Genomic DNA, 22,638 nt, shown 5'->3' with positions numbered 1-22,638 from the left:
GAGTTTATAACCACCGCTCGGCTATGATGCTCACTGTATAAGAGTTTATAGCCGTCGCTCGGCTCTATCATGGCCAACACTTAGCATTTTTTAACTTCCTCCTGATCTCTACTCCGACCACTCACCCTAGTGCCTTTTAATTGTTGTTGATGTCACCATAATTTCTCGAAAACCATTTAAATTCCTAACCATTAACGCAAAGCACGTTTGGTCATATGCCCTTTAATGATGTCTTCTCCTTCCTCATTAATGCAGTCTGTAAACGAATGCCACGTGTCGCTTTCTCCTTGCCGCCGCATGTATGATGTGACAGGTAACTATTTGACTGTAATGTGAAGATGCCTCTTTGAATTCAACGGCCTAGATCAAATTCCGTATTCCAAAATCCTGGATTAGACAACCCAGGGTGGCTGTAGAACGGTTTTTAAGCTCGTAACGTCCTCTCTTCACCACCTATCTTTGTCATTCTTCGCCTTCTTCTCCTCTGTTCTTTGCTCTTGCTTCATCGTCGGCGATCTTTCAGTAGTAAGCTTCTCCCCTGTTCCTCCCTTTGATTTCCTAATTTCCCTCTTTCATTCTATGGCACAACTTACCTCTCACCCTCCACTGTCCTCGGGTTATGGTACACCTCTACTGAGTTCGATTTTAATAGTGATGAGGTCGATCAAATAAAACTAACCTATCATTTTCCCGACGATTACCCATCGTCATTCCTTCTGAAGTTTGTTGATATTTTCATATTCCCTTGCCTAAGTTAGTAACTAATTCCTTAGACTACTGTGTAGGGTTGTTTTATTCCATCTGTATGGGATTCCCCTTGTGCCTCGCGTTTTCCACTACTTCTATTACCCGAAGCTTTCCAAGCCGAACACCTTCCTTTTCCAAGCCCGACGCTGTATATTTTGACAAAATGCCCTCTTCGAATAAGCACTGGAAGGAGCATCACTTCTTCGTTCGTCTTCCCGATCGGTCCGCCTTTCCGACCGAGTGGCAGATAGAGTTGTTCAAACCTCCTCCGGTCGGGAGATATCGAGGCCAGTTGGCTTACCTCCAAGCAGCCATAAGTCTGGCCGATCAAAATCATACACAAGTTGCTTCTGGAAGGAGTTTTGTATGTGTTCGGATTAAGCCCGATCCGCACACGACTGCCCGTCAATCTAGGTACGCCATTTTTCTTCCTATCATCTTTGAATATAACTGATTTCTCTCTATTTTTTTGCAAATTAAATCATGAACCGAGCATTGCTGAACAACAAGTGCAGGCTCTCCGATGTGGACATCAACGCCAAGGGGTGGCCGAGCTAGAGAGTCGCGACCCTAGTCAAGCACTCTGAGGAGCCAACCGGCAAAGCAAGGGGAAACCAGGTGGCGGCTAGCGACACAACCACTCATACTAGCGAGTTGCCGCCCGAGCACCCCTCCATGGTGTTGGTCGCAGTCCCGTCCAAATTGGCTACCTCTGGTGAGCCGTTGATTCAGCGCCGCAAGCAACACCGAGCGGAGTCTTCCTCCCACTCGGCAACTTCGGCTTTATAGGCCCCCGCTCCTGCAAAGACTCTTTGACCTCTGTACGAGCACGATGAAACTTTTTTCTCAACACTTCCCAAGGGGGAGGCTGTCTTACCAACTCCCCCTTCTTCTGATCGAACTCCATCAGGGGAAAATTTTGCTTCACCGATCTCCTATCTGTCGACGCGGATGCCACTACTTCCATCATCCGTTCCTCCCTCATGGCCAAGTCCAAGGGCTCGGCCGCCTCAGAGCCTTCAGATCCGAGCAGCCACAGAAGCATCAGGGCCATTATCTACTTGCCCATCGATGAGTGGCACCACCCAAACGACATCGAACCGCGCTCCCCAGAGCACCTCATCAAAATTCAAGGCCCCCTGACGCAGACCTGGGTAGACGCTAGGGCCCGAGCGACCTCCATCCCGCTTGGGGCGCTTACTGATGGTTTCACTCTGGGGTAAGTTTATCGAAATCTTTTCTTTACTTTTCCCGGTCAATAGTAACCAGCTTCTTCCGCTTGCAGTTCTGGGTGGAGAGTTTAACTATATGCCAGAGGCTGGCGTTTCTTGAGCATGAGATCTAGCAACTACGAGCCCCGATTAGGCAAGCAGACACCTCACGGGCTCGGGTCAAGCAATTGACTGCGGAGGTGGCATAATTGAAGAAAGACTTAGACACGAGCTCCGAGAAACTACTGGGTCCATGTGGGCCCTCACCGTGGAGAAGAACAAGAATCATGATCAGGCTCTCCAGCTCAATCGGCTAACCAAGTAGGCTCATCACTTTGAATCTAAGATTAATTCCGCCAACGCCAGGAAGATTTGAGCCATTGAAGACTTGGATATCAAAAACAAGGAGGCTCGGGTTCTGGCAAAGAACCTTGAAGAAGTAGAAGCTACGTTGGCGACCGAGCAGGTTAGCCAGACCGTCGAGCAGGCTGCGAGCGAGCTCCAACTCGGGAGCACAAACGAGTAATTGATGAGAAAGACGTCGAGCTAATCTTGTTGAAGGCCGAGTTGGAGGCGTCTAAGGCCGCACTCAACAATTTCAAAGAGGAGAAGCCTGATCAGCTGAAATCTCTCAGGGCGAAGTATCTTCGCTCCCTGGAATTCAAAGAAATGTTCGCCAACCGGACTCTCTGCCCTTTGACTACGGTATCAATGGGACCCTCCAACAACTGAAGGACGGCGGCTACCTCTCCCCCGAGCTGTCAAGCAAGATTATAAAAGGGTGAAGATCTCGGATTCGCTCCCCGAAGATGTGCTTGACTACCTTGTGTAGTTTTTTCTATAAGTTTATCAGCAACTTCTTGAATCCGCCAAAGGCATTTTGTAAAATTTTCTAAGTATGAATCCAAGCGCGTTCGTTCGGTGCTTTAGAGTTCTCTGTTCTAAAGTCTTGTCGTCTTTTAACTTATCCTTAGCGTAGGAGACTTGGCTTTTTTATTTGTCCGTGTGATACGTAAAACAAAGGTTGAACTTGCTTATAACATAGTTGAACAATGCTCGAGTCTTTAACACTTAGGCGCGAGAGCTTTAGTCGCTTATAACTTGGTCGAATGGCTCAAGAGTCCAAAGACGTGAGAGCACCGCTCACTTATAACTCGCCCGAACGGGTTGAGAGTTCATAACAGTTAGGTGTGAGGACTTTGCTCACTTATAACATGGCCGAATGACGCGTGAGTCTTTGACATTTGGACACAAGGGCTCTACTCGCTTATAACTTGGTCGAACGACTCAAGAGTCTGGAGGCGTGGGAGCACCGCTAACTTATAACTCGCCTAAATGGGTCGAGAGTCTTTGACACTTAATGAATTTTCGTTTAAACTTTCCTAAATTCATAGAACAATTAGCTTTACAATTTACATGAATTGAATTGCGCGCTTACTATCCGGCCCAATAGGGTTGTAGATAGTTCGCGCTCCATGACCGATTAAGTTTCCTCACATTTTCATCTTGTAAATAATTAAACCCCGAACTGAGCTTCTGTATCACTTTATATGGTCCTACCCAAGGGGCTTCCAGCTTGCCTACGTCATCGACCGACTTTACTCTTTTCCAGACTAAATCGCCGACCTAGAAAGATCTCGAGATTACCCTTCTATTGTAGCTCTACTTCCGAACGATTGTTCTATCCCTGATTTCATCAATTAAGTCTAATTCTATAAGACGCCGCTCGGGATTTTCATCGTCGTAGAGCTGCATCCGATCGGACTCAATTCCTATATCGACCGACACCACATCCTCCCCTCTATATATTAAATGGAACGAGGTTATGCCGGTGGCTTCTCTGGGCATGGTGCGGTAGGCCCATAACAAGTTCAGTAATTCGTCAGTCCAACTTCCTCCAACGTGGTCAAGCCAAGCCCTGGGTCCTCTGAGGATCTCTCTGTTGGTTCGTCTTGCCATTCCTCGGGGGTATGCTATTGAAGTGAAATCCTATGTGATACTATAGCTGGTATGTTGGTGCAATTTACACTAATGATCTAACTCATGTTTTAATGAATGACAGGGGGATTAAAGTTAGAGTGTTTTGTGGTCTAATGGCTTTATCAAGTGTGTAGAGTTGACTGGTCTGAAGGACCTGATACCAAGCTGAAATCTAGCTAGGTCAGAATTGGACCATGGTCTCAGGGAGACAAGATCTAATTACTACTATTTTACTGAATTGGACTAACTCTATTTTGCAAAATATACTTATTTTTTCTACCCAGGACTAACTCCTTTTTTACAGGGAAGAGGCTGGAAAAAGAGGAGTTCGGGCGCCTGGACCAGCTGGCCTAGGCGGGTGCCGCGGGCACCCAGGCGGTTCGGGCCCCCGAACCCAAAAACTAATCCAAAAGCTGAGGTGGAGCGCGGAGACTGGCCGAGTCACGTCGACTGGCGTGGTCCAGGCGCCCGGAATGGGCCTATATAAAGGCCTTCGACCAGGAGCTTCACAACAACAGCTGCTACGACTTTCATATTCAAGTGCTACTCTGAAAAGGCTCCGACGACACCGAAAGGCTGCTCCGAAGCTTGAGGAACGAGAGACTTCATTTTCCTTTTTGTTTGTCGGTACTTTGTTATTTTTAGTTCTTGTACTTAACTTTTGTAATACTTTTACGAACTAATAATGATTGCCCAACAAAAGCACTCGACGAGTGCGGGCCTTGGAGTAGGAGTCGTTGAAGGCTCTGAACCAAGTAAAAATTGGCTTTGTTAGCATTGTCTTTTATTCTTCCACTGTGTACCTATTTTTAGTCGCAACTTTTGACGAACGCTATTCATCCCCCTCTAGCGTCTTTTCGATCCTACAAGTGATATCAGAGCGACTACCGCTCTGAATTGGTACATCCACCAATCAGGCAAGGGGGTGACTTTTAATTTTTTTTATTTCTCTTTCGATTTTTGAGTTTTTTCGATACAATCCAAACTAGTACAATGACCTCTTTGGATAAATTTTCCCATTGCAAACTACTCTGAATTGGCGCAACACTAACCGAGTCTTGATATCTTTATTTTCTCCCACACTGCTAATCCAAGACCTAGTCTTGGAACTTCTTTTCTCTGTCTCTTTGTGAGCAAGGCTCCTTAAATGGCCCAAAACGAGGAATACAACACTGTTCGTCCCCCCTCTTTAACAGGGATGACTTCCTGTACTAGAAGAAGCGGATGTCGGTGTACCTGAAGACCGATATCGACCAATGGTTCACCATCCGACGAGGATACCGGGCGCCGGTAAACGAAGCAACAAAAATACTAATTGACTCAGAAAGATGGACTCTGGAAGACAAGAAAAAGGTCCAAATCGACTCGAAGGCAACGAACACTATCCAGTGCGAATTTACCAAGGAAGAACTGAACCGTGTCGGGCACAAGTGATGCAAAGGTAACGAAGCATGATTTACTGTTAAATAATTTATTCAATATTAAACTACAAGATGGAGAAACAACTACTTAGCTACACGCAATAATCAAAGACATTCTGAATGAGTTCCACCTAATCGGACACCAACTAGATAACAGAGATGTAATCAGGTATACCTTAAATTCTTTTCCTCAAAATGCACCATGGGCATCTATAGTAGATGTATATAAAGTTTCGAGAAACTTAAATAAATTAAAACTAGATGAGTTATTTTGTGAACTTGAACTCCATGAACAGGCTAACTAAAAGCAAGTCGAGAAAGGTATTGCACTTTTTATAGGTCTCTTAAAAGAAGCCAAACACAAGAACAAACCAGAGCCAGAATCTGACTCGAAAGACGAAGAAGAACAACTCGTAAACATGGTTAGAAAAATATTTACGAGAAGGAAGAACAACTTCACAAAGAAGGACCTACAAAAGGTAATCAAATCAAATGATGCAAAGGCAAAGTTCACATGCTATGGGTGCAACAAGAAAGGATACTACAAGCACAAGTGTCCAAAAATCAAAGACGACAAACCGAAAACAACCAGAAAAAAGAAGGCACTCAAAGCGACGTGGAACAAATCGTTCTTAAAAAAATTGAACGTCGAAGACCATAAGCATCACAACTACCTCATGCTAATAACATCCAGACCGGAATCAGAAAGCGAAACAAAACAAGACGATGAGTCCGAGTACAAATAAAGCCACAAGTCTGACTCGTTTTCGAAGGTTCGCACGAGGTATCTTTTATCTTAACCTCTAAATTTTTTTAGAATAATTGCATGCTTGAATAAAAAATTAATAAATTGTGAAATTAACAAACTCAAAGAATTGTTAGAAACATTTACCACAAGATCAAAAAATTTGGATCTAATTCTTAAAACACAAAAAGTCGTATATAATAAGTCCGGGCTTGAATATAAATCCATTTCGACAAATAAAACATTTATCTCTCTAATAAGTCAGAACAAGAAACTAACCAAAGTCTGGATTCCAAAAGTGTATCTAACCACGCAAGTAGGACTCAATCAATTCTATATATCCAAAAATGAAATTCAATACCTAAAATCAAATCTACCTAACCCAAACCTAAAACGTAAAAACAAACCAAATTCAAATTGAAAGAATAAACTTAAATCAAACAATTACAAGGCTAATTTAAATTACTATCAAGTTTATTATAACTACAAAAATAATCGACATGAACCTAAAACCTAAAAGTTCAATAATTCACGGGAGGCTCCAAATTAGTTGGCACCTCCAAAATAATAGTTTACCTGGCAGAGTAATTAGGATTAAATTAAAAAGGGACAAAAGTTTAACTTGAAAAACAACACTAAAGAAATTTTGAATGATAGTAGGTTAGGGAAACTATGTACATGTCTAGGAAGATATGGCTTCAACCTAGTGTAGTTGGCTTAGTGGAACTAGCTGAAGCTACCCCTTACTAATCCTAGCTGGTTAGACTAAAGTTTGGTTATTAAGTTCAGTGGATAGGACTATTTGAAAATTTTCGAAGGCGTGATTACTCTAATGATATCCAAGTGACTCACCACAGCTTAGAAGTTTATCCAAGGAATGTATGTTTGTTGAACCCAAAGCTAAACTTAAATCTAACACAAATTAAACCAAATCCTGAAATACACGTAACTCATCTTACCAAATCATAGGATCTCTTTTGTTTGAAAATTTAGACTGGTGAGATGAGTAAGAGTAAATTAAAATAAAATTCTAATTAATCAATCTGAAATTCAATAATCATACTAATTTTTAAAAACTAAGATCTTAGATTAAGGGGGAGGATGCCTATTCGATTAATTTTCAAATTCTAGAAAAACTATTTACTTTTTCTAAAAATTTCCCTTTTTCTCTTAGTGTTGCGAAAATTATTTTGGCCTTAGCCTATATCAAACCCATAGAAAGCATATTCCTAAAAATCTAAGAATCGAGCATCTTACAAACACATTAGGTTCACCTTGATTGTATATTCAACAACATAGAATGACGTAAGATGCGTAGACCTCTTGTCTGGACTTTAGATGCTTATATCAGTGCATCAACATAAGTCTAAGCGAAAAATACAACAATGCATTAATCAAGTTAAGCAATCCTTTTTCAGTAAATTCTAACTGGACATTAGCACTTAATTTGACTAATCAAGTGAACACTATAGTCAATAACTAAAGGTTAGACATTTAAGGGCTAATTTTAGATGAGTACATTGTTGATCTTTTTGGGCTGCCCACACCTCCAGTCCCTCGTACGTTAGATGACAGAGTTACCGAACTTGAGGGATTAATGGTCTTCGGCCTTCGACAGGATGTCTCTAATCTTTGAAAGGAGCAGACTCATCATATCGAGTTGATGGACCTGATACGATCCTTGGGCTCTGACCCCTCTTCCTTGTCTTCTCAATAGATCAACTTTTAGTTTATATGTTATTTAGTGTTCACTTTAGATATTTCTTTTATCACATTAGGTTGATTATTTCAATAGTTTATGCGCATTATGGTTACTAGATGTTTCAATTCTTTTATCTTATTATATTTACGATTTCGTCTATTTTTCCTTTAATTGTTCAATAAAGATATCAAATTCAAAGAGAGAATCGAACTTCAAAACAATTGTCAAAAAATCTAAAATGTTTCCTTGAGAAATTTTTCCTTAATTTTTTTTAAAATATTCCTTAGAAATTTTTTCTTTAAAAATTATTTCTTAGAAGATTTTTCTTTAAAATTTCCTTTGAAAATATTACTTAGAGACTTTTTAAAATATCTTTTGAAAATCTTACTTAGAGATTTTTTTTTGAATTTTACATAGAAATTTTTCTGTACAAGTTTTTTTTAAAAAATCTTACTTAGAAAAATTTCTCCTTAAAACTATTTTGAAAATCTTTACTAAAAAATCATTAGAAAATATTTACTAAGAATAACATTCCTTTGCAAATATTTATTTAGAAACTTTTTCCTTAAAATTACTTTACAAATATTTACTTAGAAATTTACTCAAAAATTTTTGAAAAAATTTTCTTAAAATTTTTGAAAAAATTTTCTTAAAATTTTTGAAAAAATTTTCTTAAGAATTTTTAAAGTTTATTTAGAAATTTTTAAAAATGTTTACTTAAAAATTCTTGAAAAACTTTACTTAAAAATTCTTGAAAAACTTTACTCAAAAATATTTGGCAAAAGTTTTTTAAAAAATGTTTGAAAAACTTTACTTAGAAATTTTTGAAATTTTGTCAGAACTTCACTTACAAATTTTTGAAAAAGTCTACTCAAATGTTTTCAATTTTCTTAGAAATTTTTTTAGGATTGAGTCGGTACTTTTTGTTCAAATCTCTACCTAAGCCTGAAATATACAAGCTATCTACTTTCAATTATTCTCTACATTACTTGTATTTCCTTTATCCTAGTTTTTTTTTATGAATGCCAAAGGGGAAAGTAAAGGTTAATATAGAAAAACAACAAACAAATTTGATCACGTAAAACAAATGCAAAACAAACTAAGATCATTTGTTTGCTTTTTACATATTGTCTCAATATTATTTTTTTCTAACTTTAACCAAGGTTATCATTACATCAAAAAAGGAGAGATTGTTGGTGCAATTTGTACTAATGATCTAATTCATGTTTTGATGAATGACAAGGGGATTAAAGTTAGAGTGTTTTGTGGTCTAATGGCTTTACCAAGTGTGCAAGAGTTGTCTGGTCTGAATAACCTGACACCAGGCTGAAATTCAGCTAGGTCTGCGAGACCCGATAGCTGGTGGAAAGTCCAGATAAGTCCGCAGGGCCCGATATATGGCGGGAAGTTTGGTTGGGTCCGTAGGACGTAACAACCGACCGAAGTCCAGTTAGGTCTGCGGACCTCTGGCAGGAAGACCTGAGTCAAAGGCAAGTCAAGCAACTGCAATGGTAAGTGAAGGTAAGCAACTGGAGGAGAAATCCAGTGAGGGTGCGTTCCCCATTGATAGAACTCTAAGTGTCAGTCTAGCTTAGGTTCATTTAGGAAACTTAAGCTGAGATCCTGACTAGATCCTGGTCTTGGGGAGATAGGATCTAACTACTACTATTTTACTGAATTGAGCTAACTATATTTTGCAAGATATACTTATTTTTTTCCGAGGACAAACTCTATTTTACAGGGAAGAAGGTTAGAAAAAGAGGAGTTCGGGCGCCCGGAAGGGATCCTAGCGCTCGAACAAACTCGCCCGGGCGGGTGCCGCGGGCACCCGGGCGGTCCGAGCGCTCGAAGTCTATCCAGGCATCCGGACCCAAAAACTCATCCAGTAGCTGAGGTGGAGCGTGTCGACTGGCCGAGCCACGTCAACTGGCGTGGTCCAGGCACCTGGAGGGGTTCCAGGCGCCCGGAATAGGTCAGGCCTTTGACCAGGAGCTTCACAACAGCAGTTGCTACGACTTTCATATTCAAGTGCTGCTCTGAAAAGACTTCGACGACACCAAAAGGCTGCTCCGAAGCTCGAGGAACGAGAGACTTTATTTTCCTTTTTGTTTGTCAATAACTTTGTTATTTTTAGTTCTTGTACTCAACTTTTGTAATATTTTTGCGAACTGATAGTGATTACCCGATGAAAGCACTTAATGAGTGTAAGAGTAGGAGTCGTTGAAGGCTCGGCACCAAGTAAAAATTGACTTTATTAGCATTGCCTTTTATTCTTTCGTTGCGTACTTGTTTTTAGTCGCAACTTTTGACGAACGCTATTCACTCTCTCTAGCGTCTTTTAGATCCTACACGGTATATAATGTTTTGCAACTTGATAACCATCTGTTCGGTTATGTTGGTGAGCGACTCGATTTCCACCCATTTGAAGAAATAGTGTACCGCTATAAGGAGAAATTTCCTTTGTCAGGTCGCCAAGGGGAAAGGTCCAATAATATACATGCCCCATTGGTCAGCATATAGCAAAAGTTCAGCATATAGCCTTAGTTTGGCATTGTTTACCTCAAAAGTTCAAGTTGCTACGCTGCCAGTTGAGAGTCCAAATGGATAAGGACCTTTGTAGCTCCCACATGTCGGGCTAATTGCAGACCGACAATCAACGTTTCGTACTCTTCCTTGTTGTTCGTGGCCCGATAGTCCAGCCGAACGAACAATTACATTCGATCTTCATGTGGTGATATCAAAAGTATGCTCACCCCATTGCCTGCTGGATGGACGATCCATCCACATAGATCCTCCAGGTTGCCTCTGGCTCGGTGTTCTGTACGTCCGTCATAAAATCGGCTAAGGCTTGTGCCTTGATCGTCGATCTGGCTGGTACTATATATCAAACTCGCTTAACTCCATGGTCCACTTGATTAGCCGACCAGACACTTCGAGGTTGAGTACTCTTCCTAGGGTGCTATTAGTTAGCACAACTATTGGATGCGATAAAAAATATGGGCCCAACCTCCGAGCGACGCGGACCAGCCTATGCGCCAGTTTCTCAAAATAGGTGTAGCGACAATCAACGTCTTTCAATAAGTGGCTCAAAAAGTACATTGGCTACTGCGTAGCACTATTCTATCACACCAACGTTGATCTGACCGCTTGCTCTGTGGACGATAAGCACATCTAGAGCGGCTCGCCGACGATGGGCTTGGCTAGTATAGGTAAGGAAGTTAAATAACTTTTAAGCTCCTCCAACGCCATATCACCTTCCGCATCCCATTGAAATTTCGTAGCTCGACATAGAACTTTGGAGAATGGATGGCTCCGATCGGACGATTTGGAGATGAACCTTGACAAGGCTCTAATTCGTCCGGTCAGCCGCTGAGCCTCCTTCAAGTTGTGCAGAGAGGGCATGTCCTGGAGCGCTTCGCTTTGTTCGGATTAGCTTCGATCCCCGACTCAGTGACGATATACCCGAGGAATCGGCCACGTTTTGCCCCAAACAGACACTTGCTAGGATTGAGCTTGACTCCATACTTTCTTAGCATTTGACAGGTCTCTTCTATATCTGCACAAAGATCAACAACTCAGAGGGATTTTATCAAAATGTCGTCGGCATATATCTTCATGTTTCAGTCGATCTGCTCCGAAACACCTTGTTCATCAGCTTCTGTTAGGTGGCTCCGGTGTTCTTCAGTCTGAACGACATTATGTTGTAGCGGAAGGTCCCATCCGCCATAATGAAACTGACCTTCTCTTGATCCTCTTTGGCGAGCAGAATGTGGTGGTAGCGCGAGTCCAGCATGCAGATCAGCTTGCAGCCAACTGTGGAATCCACCATCTGATCGATACGCGACAATAGGTAATAGTCCTTCGGGCAAGCTTTGTTGAGGCCACAGAAGTCGATGCAAACCCGTCATTTGTTGCCCGGCTTGGAGACTAACACCACATTAGTGAGTTAGCTCGGAAACTGAACTTTGCGGATATGCCTGGCCTTCAGTAGCTTCTCTACCTCCGCTCGGATGATTTGATTCTGCTCCAAGCTGAAGTCTCTTTTCTTTTATTTCACTGATCTAGCGTCCGGTCGGACGTGCAATTCGTGTTGCATGATGGTCGGCAATATACTCGTGAGTTGCCCAGGTAAACACATCGTGGTTCTGCCTTAGGCAGACAACTAGCTCAGCCTTCTTCTCCACACTCAGATCAGCTGCTATAAAATTAGTGGCCTCCGGTCAGGTAGGATGCACCTGGATTTCTTCCTTTTCTTCGTAGACTAGCGCAAGAGATTCTTCTAGAATTGCATTTACCTTCAACTGTTGAGCCTTCCGAGCGGCACGTGACTCAGTCTTGACCATTTTGACGTAGCACCACCGAGCTGCTAACTGGTCACCCTTAACTTCGTTAGCCAAGTTATCCACGGGAAACTTGATCTTCTAGCAGAATGTGGACATAACCACTCAGAACTCGTTCAGTCGCAGACAGGGCGTCCACCACAATGAAGTTTGTCGTCCTTGTCCTCTTGAGCGGTTCCTCCCCAAGGGATATAGCCAGCCGAGCCTGGCCGATCGACAATATTTCATTGCCCGTAAACCCATACAAGGGCGTTGTCATGGGTTGTAGCTTGCTTCGATCGATTTGTAGTTGATCGAATACCTTTTTGAATATAATATTTACCGAGCTGCATATGTCTAAAAAATACAATGAATATTATAATTAGCAATTACCGCTTTGATAATCAGGGCGTCATTGTGAGAACCTCCACTCCCTCTAAATCTTGAGGATCGAAACTGATTTCGGGTCCTTCTGCTCTTTCCTAGCTGTATCCGACAACATGTATCTCCAATCGTCGGACGTGCAGCTTCCGAATCCGGTTAGAATCATCGTCGATCGGGTCTCCTACGATCATTCTTATATCGCCTCGAGCGGCATTACTGCGATTCTCTTCTTCCCGACCTGACGGGCGTGCACGCTCAGCAGATACCCGGGCGGGCCTTTGATAATTTCTTCATGGGGGTTGTTGTTGGTGCTCTTTGATCACTGGCCTTCCCCCCTCATGCTGCCCTCCTGCTCGGCGGTGATGGTGATGGTCGGGAGATGGGGGTCAGCACCAAAATCTCGGAGGAGTCGATCGGCACGACTTTGACTTGAGCTAGTAGCAATCTCTAGTGTTGTGGGTTGTCGACCGATGATAAGAACAGAAGAGTGGCGTCCATGATCAAGGCTTGGCGAACTTCGTCCGCTCGGCCTCCATATGCTGAGCCACATGGGTTCGGGGCTCGAACTATGACTGTGCTACTCCCATTCGCGGTCCCTTTGGTGGTTGGTGTGTATGAGCCACTCAGTGCTCCGAGGCCGCGGTTAGCTCAGGAATCACTTCTTTCTTCCTCCTCGACGTTGATGTATTATGTAGCCCGCCCAAGCAGATGATCGAAATCACTTGGGGGCTTTTGGATGAGTGAGCGAAAGAACTCGCCAAGTCCTTGGGAGAAAGAACTCACTAGGATTTCCGTAGTGGTTGATGGGACTTCTATGGTCACTTGGTTAAACCTTTTAATATAGGCCTGCAACGCTTTCTTGGGCCCTTATTTGACTGCAAACAAGTTGACATTTGTCTTCTGATAGTGGCGGATGCTCGCAAAGTGCTGCAAGAACGTCATTCGGAAGTCTTTGAAGTTGCATATGGATCCAATTGGCAGTCGCAAACCTGCGCCAATCTGGAGAGAGTGGTGAGGAATACTCGACACTTAACCGATCAGTATACTGGTGGAGCATGACCATGTTGTCGAATTTGATCAGATGATCCTTGGGATCAGTTGCCCCCGTGTATTCCCCGATCATCAGCGGTCTGTGTAGTGAAGTGGCAGCTGATCATCCAAGATCTCTTAAGAGAATTGCCTATTGATCCGCTCGGCCGAATCGTCGAGTTGGAATGCTTTGCCCTTTCGCCCGTCCCAGATGGGTGCATCCTCTGAAGAAGATCAACGTCTTTTTCACACGGCCTTGTTCTTCTGAAGACGTGTGGAATAACACCCAATGATAGGGAATTGGCACGTTCAGTGCCTCTCCATAGGCATCAATCAGCCTATTGCTTGGTTTGCGGGCAGCATGGTTTTCCGCTCAGGCTCTGGACTCAGCTTACCGGGCTTGTATTAACATTTCCAAGTCTTCTTATATTAGCGTTACCATAGTAAGTCGTCGCGTCTTCCATCTTCACGTTCCAACTATAGGAAACTTCTCACAAACGGCGTCAAATATGATCCTGTCCGAAAGCGGAGAAAATGGGAAGTTGGAGATGTGGTTTGGAAGTTGATTGGGCGAAGACTCCACGCGGTCCTACAACACAAAAGCATTAGTACAAGGCCGGGAAAGGGTTCCCGACGTTGGCCCTCCGACACTCAAGTTAGTTTCTGGTGATGTGGGGAATAGTAAGAATGCTGAAGCAAAGAGCGTGTTGAATAACACAGATGCGACATATCTCCGCCTATAGATGGGAATCCCCCTTTTATAGTGTCATGGTAGGGTCTGCGTATGCATCTCAAAGCATGGTCCCTTTTCCCAAAATGTCCTAGGAAAAGACAAGATAAAAAGTGTCCCTGATACCTTTCCTTAAACGAGCATACAAATCTCTGACGTGACGGAAGCTTCTAAAGTACGATTTGCCTGCGGAACATGTTCTATAGTCAGTGGCACAAACCTCCAAAAGGGTACGAGGAGATACATAGGTGGGTCCCACTGTAGGTCGATTGACCGGGGCACCCCTGCTCGGTTGTACTGAACAGAGCAATCTCCCCCCGTTCGGCTTTCTCCGTTGTCGGAGGGCTGCCTTTTACCCAGATGGACACGCCGCCCGCTCGGCACGGATGGCGACCCGGGAATGCATTGTCTATTTCCCTTAGTTTTGTGCTATCCGCTTGGCCTTGCGCATCCGTTCGGTAATGCCATCAATCAGGCCATAATTGGTCCGCTCGGCCGACTTTGGCACCTTCCTTGACTTTGACTTCCACAACAGTCAGTCTTCCTTGCTTTGACCTATCTTTGGTGGAGTCCCTCTTCATCACCGTATCACATGTCAACCTAAACATGTGGTTTGTAATGTGTTTATTGGCTGTGTATTGATGAGTTAGCAAAGATCAAAGTCAATAACTGACAACTCATCTACTGTGTTGTAGAGTGATCCTGCACAATAAAGTGTGTTTTCAATACAGGCATCAAGTTAAGCAACTCATGGTGGAGTACTGTGCTGGCTTCTGTTCAATGTTCACGTGAATCTTTGATGTTGTAATATGAAATGTGTTATGTCGAGAATGCATGGGTGTGTTCAATGTACCCCAACTGAGAGACCAGTGAAATAGAGAGGCAATATAAGTGAAGTCTGAGAAGAAATGGTAGGATAAGTTATAAGCCTAGTTTGAGGGGGTTGATCCTCGGTGCAAAAATTTAGATAGTTGACTAGGTTCAACCCAACTATTTTTTCAAGGTTGGTCACAACAATTGAATCATATAGAAATCCCAATTTATCATACTGACTTTTATGCTTAAATTGTTTATTATCATGAGCTGCTTCTATTGGTCATTCATGATGTGCTTATCATTCACGTGTGACGAGTGTAGGTTAGTATTAATGTTGTAATACCATACTTTTGTATTTACAGTTATTCATGATATGATATAGTGATAACATGATTATAGTGATTTATTATACATCCTACATATCTACCACGTTTATATATTATGTGCATGATTAATAGTTGTTGGATGTTAATTAATAGTTTATCCCTGCCAGCATATTAATTATGATTAGAGTCATGGTAGATATGAGATATTTGTATGATATCCTGATATGAATGATCTATTGGACGATATACCATGTGACCTTATTAATGAATGTCCCCGGGGTCATGGTGCCGCGGTAGGACATCCAGATTGTCACCAGGCACCCGCGGTTCGAACCCCAGCTACGATATATTTACAGAAAATTTTCCTACAAATGGGGGGCGTAACCAAAAGGATGTTGGATTACTGGACTCGACACCGCGTGCGCTTCCCGATTTACTCTGGTGGCTGGTGGGATTTACCCTGATGGCCGGTGGGATTTACCCTTGTAACCGGTGGGAAACTTCTGTGGGGTCGGGCTGCACACCTCAGAGATAGTTAATGAGACTAACTGAAATTATCATTTTTTTATTGATGATATATAAAGGTACCTACAAGTGATGCGCACGACTCAAAACAAAGAGCAATCTATATCTAATGTTGCTTTTGAGCGGAAGTCAGTAAGGGTGAAATTTTGGATGCGATTCCTTTGTACTACTATGCTTGTTTGATAGCAGTACCCACATTTAGGCAGACATGAGGTATCAATCTCAATTGTAAGAGAGTGCAAGGGGAAAACCTTCCATATACACACTTTCTTGATTACAAGATGTCATGTCATTTATAGGTAGTTCATATAATAGTTAAAACAGACAGACAGCACCTAAACATTCAGGGAGACAAATGTGCATCTAGTGGTCACGTTACTTCATTATAAATGTTCCATAGATGCATTCAAGTATGATGGAATCATATTTGTTTCATCCTAGTCAGCCTTTCTCTCAGCTCCTTCCATGCCTCGAGCATGTCAGCAGGAGGATTCTTTGCATGTCTTGAGGTCAAGTTTAGGCGATGGACTTGGCTTAGAGTGCAAAATAAGTTTTGTAGGAGATTCTCATACTGTCATTTAATCTATTTTTACTCATTGAACATTGAACCTAAAAATATATGAACAATTTATTATTATAATTATTGGAATTCAATTGATGTTATGATAACTGCTAATGCTTCATATGGATTTCACTGTGTATGACTCATGTGTGGGTTATAAGTGTGCGTTGAGTAGCATTACGACATCATCAATGGACTACTGAGTGTTGACAAGAAGTTGTGAAACGAGACTGTCACATAGGCTTGGGGGCATTCATAGGCTAATGGAAGTTGGAGCAGGGACCCCTCTTAGTAAGTGACTGACACATTCTAAGCCAATGCCACAGCAGTATAGATGCCATACACTTTGACAAAGCTTATATTTTATCACTAACATATCAAAATTGTTCTTAATTGAAAGTACAAGATAGTGTCAACAGAGCTGCTACTATGGTAATTTCTATTGATTAAATTTCAAGGTATAATTAATCATAGCTTTGCATATTTTTTTAATAAAGAAAACCTAAGAATATTGTAAGTAGTCTTTGATCATTCATCTATCACATAAGTACCAGTTTAATCTTGAAAAAAAGGAATATATGTACCTCATTGAACTCTCTGAAAATCCATTTCGATAAGTTAGACCACCTACGAGATGATGCTGTGCTTGGATGATGGTAAAACTGTTCAGCGTGTCTTAGAAAAAGGTGAACTAGCATGAAGATCAGAAGGCATGGTGATATGAGAAACATTCCGATCCCAAGATAAACAAGTCTCTTTCTCAATGATGTAGGGTTGGATAGGAAATCCCTCCGAAGACAAAATTTGCTGCAAACAGATAAAAAATGTAATCATGGTAATAAGAAGTGACCATCAAAACTTGCATTTAAATAATACTCGTATTACACATAAAAATTTATTTTTTAAGAGGAAAAATCACTCATGACAATGACATCATATCACCTGGGAATTCTGTTATTAGAAAGAGTATTAAAAAGTTCATTGCTGTAGACTTTCTAGGATTTGGTATTTGACTAGCTTCCTTCAGGATCATAAATCTAATGTACAATTCCATTGTATTATGGCATGCAAAGAACCAAGTTGTGCATTGTGGAATACATATTGCACTAACAATTTCGGAAGAATTGTTTGTCAGAGCCAAAGTAATTGTGTGGTCGACTAAAAAACTGTTTCGATCAAGAAAATAGAGTGCAAAATTTATCTGTGTTTGAATAGATAATAGAAAAGAACAGTTCTCCACTTCTCCCCATAAGATAAACACAGATACACTAAACTAATGTTACTTGGCTAACGCAATTATAGCATATATAATGGCAGAGATATTTAAGCTTGTACAGTTGATACACACACAAAAAAAAAACAATGATTAGGAATGATACAGTATTAAATTCTCTGTGATTAGTAAAATAAAATATCAGTTGTTTTGCCTAGGGTTGTTAATGAACCGAACGTTCGTGAACAAGCTTAAGTGTTTGACTTGATAAGAGTTTTTTTTATGTTTGTTCAATACACACAAGATCAATTAAATAAATAAGATTGAACAACTCATTAAACTAAACAAACAAGCTTGAACACATATGCGTTCAGCTCGTTAATATTCGTGAACAATATTCGTGAACTATGCTCATGAATTATCAACATGCTAAATAAACAAAAAAAAAACTTTTAAAATTAACAATCAAATTTAAATTATCAAGCTCAATAACAAATCAAATATGTAAAAGTTTCAAACAATCAAACAAGTTTGAATTAAGAGCTCAATAACATCTAAACGAACCAAGCTCAAACAAAGTTTGATTTGAGAGTTCGATAACATCTAAATGAACCAAGCTCAAACTTGAACCAAGCTCAAGCTCATAAAAATAAACCAAGCCAAGCTTAAACAATCATTTCAAAGGCATAGTTTATTTTAGGCTCGGCTGGGCTCGGTTCGATTACCTTATCAAACAAGCTTAAACACTCCAAAGTTTGGCTCGGCTTGGCTTGTTTACAACCCTAGCCTTTGCCCATATTGTGAATTGTATCGGTTTGAATAGTCAATGAGAAGAAATAAGTTTTGCTTCTTGTTCAAAAATGCATTTTTTTAAGAATTGTTTTCTATCGAGCATTGGCAACCAAACCCTCACTTGGTGCTTCTCATGTAGTGCTTGCCTAAACACTTAATAAAAATTGCCCAACTAGAAGGCTTGGTTGAATGCCTATTGTCACTCAATCTCATTATATATAATGTATAAAAATTGCAAAGCATATTTGATGCATATCCAATATATAGCAACCGCCAAATCAAATACTCAAATAATGCTGAAAAAATACTAGGTAGTTATGTGAGAGAAACCCCCTATGCATTATTGGTAGGGGAATAAACTGGCTAGTGACTAAATTTGAATGAGCTTCCATTCCTTCTGCCAAAATCTTATTGGTACTACTTTAAGCACTATCTTCATGTGTGTACTTCAAACTATAGCTATTATTGGCTGTCATTATTTAACCATGTTCCACAAATCAAGAAGATTCTAGTAATTCTTAAGAGTAATGGATAGTTCTTCCTTGTTAGCTTGGTTTGTGTCAATTTGCATAAATCATCAACCCCAGTGTGATAACCTTGCTAACCTCTTCTCCACAAATATCATACCACAAGATAACTTCCTCAATACATACTTACCTGTCAAACATGCTTTGGAATATGCACCAACTTAGAGACCATTCAAGAATTTTCGGAAGTATCAAATGATTTTTCTTTCCTGTGATTCTAGATTTGACAGTTGCACCAGCTCCAGGAACCCATGAGGAAATGGAAAATGCTAGAACACCTTTATTAAGCATTGCAATCAAATAATTCTGCTTCCGCATTATTCTCATTACCACATCATGAGCAGAAAGATCCTTTACCACACATAGTTGTTGAGACTTCTGTAGTTGAACAACTTTTTCCAGAATAGTAGGCCAAGGTGTTGTCTGAATTTCACGATCTGTAACATTGAGTCTGAAAGAAAATTATTACTCAGAAAAATTTTTCCTGCATGATTCTGAACCAAATAGTACATAAAGTTACAGTTGCAACGATACCTGTTATAATAGAAGTGGCGAATTTTGACAATATTTTTCAGTTGTACAAAGAATTTTAAAAAGTTGAGAAGCCCATAGAGAGTCAATATAACCATGGAACCAATAATAATCGCTTTACCAATCGTAAAGGGAACTAAAGGATGTTGCTTAATAACTTCCTTAGGAAGATCACAAGGTTTTTCTCCCAACTCAACTGCCTCCACTCCACACTTGGCTTTGCCCAAGGCATCCCAATCGACATAAAGTAAGAAAAAGGCAATAAATCCTACCATGAAAATTACATATAAAAGTTCAACTATCCACTTAATGATGATGCACCAAAGACCCTTCTGGCAGTAGTAACTGTATAGCCTTTCAAAGAATAGATCTAAATCAATGATCAGTTCTGAATCTAGGCGTTCATCATTTAGAAGCCCAGATGGGGAATCAGGTCCTGAACTCGGTAATTTTCTATAATCAGATAATTCTATCTCCGGTGGCACATCTCTCAGCAATTTAGTAGTCAGTGGCAATTCAGTTTTATGTGGCCATTTCCATCTAGCAGGAGCAATTGATCCCTTTTTCAAACTGAACATCATTCATGCATACCCAGGACAAGCAAGACTTTCCAGTCCATATCACAGAATTATCATCTGAAGGAACAAAGACCAAAAGTACTGATGTAAAAAAAGTGCAGTATAAGCAACATATCACAAAAAACAGCAATTCTGAAACTTAAAGATGGAGAAGAAAAAGAGCTTAGAACAAAATGTAAAACTAGTCCTTTAATAGAATAACATACCATACAAACAACTGGTGACAAACTTAGATACAACAAGCAAACATAATTGTATGTCTAACATGAGCCAGAAAGAAATGATCTCCTTAATTGAGATATATAATACACTATCATCTCCAATATGGTGAAGAGAAAAACAAGTGCACAGGGCTCAAAAGGAAGGACCAATCCTTAGGGCAAAGTTTAACCTTAAATCAAAATGGTAGATCTTGGGACACAATCCATATTAAGCAAGCTGCAAAAAAACAAGTGTTTTCAGGTATACCAATGATCCCATGCAGGAATTATATAATTATAAATCTAAATAGATGTTCAATCATTGTTCATTTCTTGAAGACTAATTTGCCTCCTACCAAAGATTACACCATCACATTTTCAACCATTAGATATCATCTTTGATCTTTCTATCACTAGTCATCGTCATCAGCAGCAGCATCAAAACATGCTTGCCTCAACTATTTGAGGTCGGCATTAGGAAACTTATTCCTCCATGCTAGCTATATGCAAGGTGATATCATTAGTAATATTTGAATCATTTGTTTAATAAATTGACTACTGTTTTCTTTGGTCATTTTCTCACATTTTTATCCAGGGGATCAAATTTCTCTTGTTTCCAGTCAGCACAGATGAAAGTTTTCTTTCAAAGTGATATCACTAGTAATATTTAAACTAATTAAATCATTTGTTCAATGCCCATCGGCATGTAAGGAATGAGCTATTATGTTGCCTCCTCACTTGATATTATCCATGCATCTGAAGAAAAACTTCTAGGTTCAGTGCACTTGTCTTACTCTTTCACTTGCTTTGAAGTTGAAAAAAAACTTTCTAAAAGGATAAAATATTGAAAGACACTATTCATATATCTGAAGTGTTATTTATACAACAATTGCTAATTTATAACCAAGAAAGCTCAAAATTACCAAATTAAGTTACTTATTATTTTTTAGACTTTTTTATTTCAACTATATATTTATTGGTCACAATTTTAGATTCAAATAGCATGACCTTGATTGAAGAAAATTGCCCTTGATTCAATAGTTATCATAACCGGATACTTGCATTGTATAAAAGAAAGCCCTCCTGCCTAATTTCATGGATCTAAAAACCCAAAAATCATAATCAATAAAACATTTCTAGTGTACTGTTCTTTGTTTTTTCTTTAGTTCTTTTAGAGCTTCATGTTTACATATTCATATTAGTTTTGTGACTTATGTTTAAAGGACAAATACACGAAATGCATGCCATCATGTTGGCATGACAATATTGGTTCGAAGGCGCTACAAGAAAGAGCATTCTCAGTACAATGTTTCCATCTTCAACTAAAAGCAAAAGTTACATTTGCCTCTGTTTTTTTGTTCTTAATCCTATTATTTCCATCTTCTGAGATTTATTGAATTAGTCTATTACATTGTTCATTTTTTATTGATGACTATATTTCTTGATCTGAATTATCAAACTTTGAATTTATACCAAAAAAAACTGACTTCAGTTGCAATTTGCAAACGCTAGTAAATTTGACATGGTATGAAGAATAGCATACACCCTACGACCCATCCTGACTAGAATTTGCATCTACGAGCGTGTTTGACAGGTGCAAACTTGATTACCTAATCCAGGTAACCTAAGTCTCAAATTGTAGTACTAAACGATGCTCCAAACAAGACAACCAAGTATTCCAGAATCTAAATCACGCAACCACGCGTTCGGCGTCAAAAGATGATCGAAACAAAATTGGGGAGAACAAGCTGCACAAGCAGGATAAAGGAAAAGATGAATCTTGATGATCAATCATCAACGTGCGATGCAACAGAGGGGATGAGAAACAAGGGACGGAGAGGAGATAGGTCAAGAGCAGAAAAGAAAGGTCAAAAAAGAAGGCGAGGAGAGTTGAGGTACTCACAGAGGCGAAGGAGGCGTCCACGATGGGCATATGCAGATGAGGAGGGGTCGGTGCCTTGCCCTAGAGCCGTCTCCGTGGAGATTGGGGCGAGAAGGAGGAGGATGGCGGCGATTGGGAATTCAGGAAGGGAGGAGAACGAGCAAGGCTTGATAAAGGGGCTGGCAGCTTGTATTATAACAAAGGTGAGGGGCAAAATAGTCATTTCGCGTTTCGGTTGGACTAGTTCAGTGTGGCCGATTAAAGGAGGACTCATGTTGCAACGGACGGACTCGCGTCCAATAAAGTACGCTCCCGCCATGCCGCAATCCGACGGTTAGATAAAATTGTGTGCTTTTTTCCTTAAAATAGGCTTAAGCATCTGCTGCTTAAATTATTGTATTTATTATTGTAGCTATAG

At 40.5% G+C, this 22,638-nt stretch overlaps 1 protein-coding gene across 2 annotated transcripts in view; it reads right to left on the bottom strand.

Moving 5' to 3' along the window:
- Positions 1–22,376, bottom strand: part of LOC122023820 (autophagy-related protein 9-like) — a 28,666-nt gene extending 6,290 nt beyond the window's left edge. The window contains exons 1-4 of one of the 2 annotated variants that reach the window (XM_042582187.1): positions 22,242–22,376; positions 19,564–20,195; positions 19,160–19,480; positions 17,082–17,304 (exon numbers count right to left, since the gene is read on the bottom strand). In XM_042582187.1, the coding sequence (XP_042438121.1) occupies positions 17,082–17,304; positions 19,160–19,480; positions 19,564–20,141 (1,122 nt within the window). In that variant the 5' untranslated portion in view covers positions 20,142–20,195; positions 22,242–22,376. Of the gene's footprint in view, positions 1–17,081; positions 17,305–19,159; positions 19,481–19,563; positions 20,196–22,241 lie in introns of those variants that run through there. The other variant, XM_042582188.1, reaches the window with a different exon arrangement.
- Between the last annotated feature and the right edge of the window lie 262 nt (positions 22,377–22,638).

Source organism: Zingiber officinale, chromosome 9B, assembly GCF_018446385.1.
Source record: "Zingiber officinale cultivar Zhangliang chromosome 9B, Zo_v1.1, whole genome shotgun sequence".
Lineage (NCBI taxonomy): Eukaryota > Viridiplantae > Streptophyta > Magnoliopsida > Zingiberales > Zingiberaceae > Zingiber > Zingiber officinale.
The sequence above is the reverse complement of the archived record's forward strand: the minus strand, read 5'-3'. Positions and strand labels throughout refer to the sequence as shown.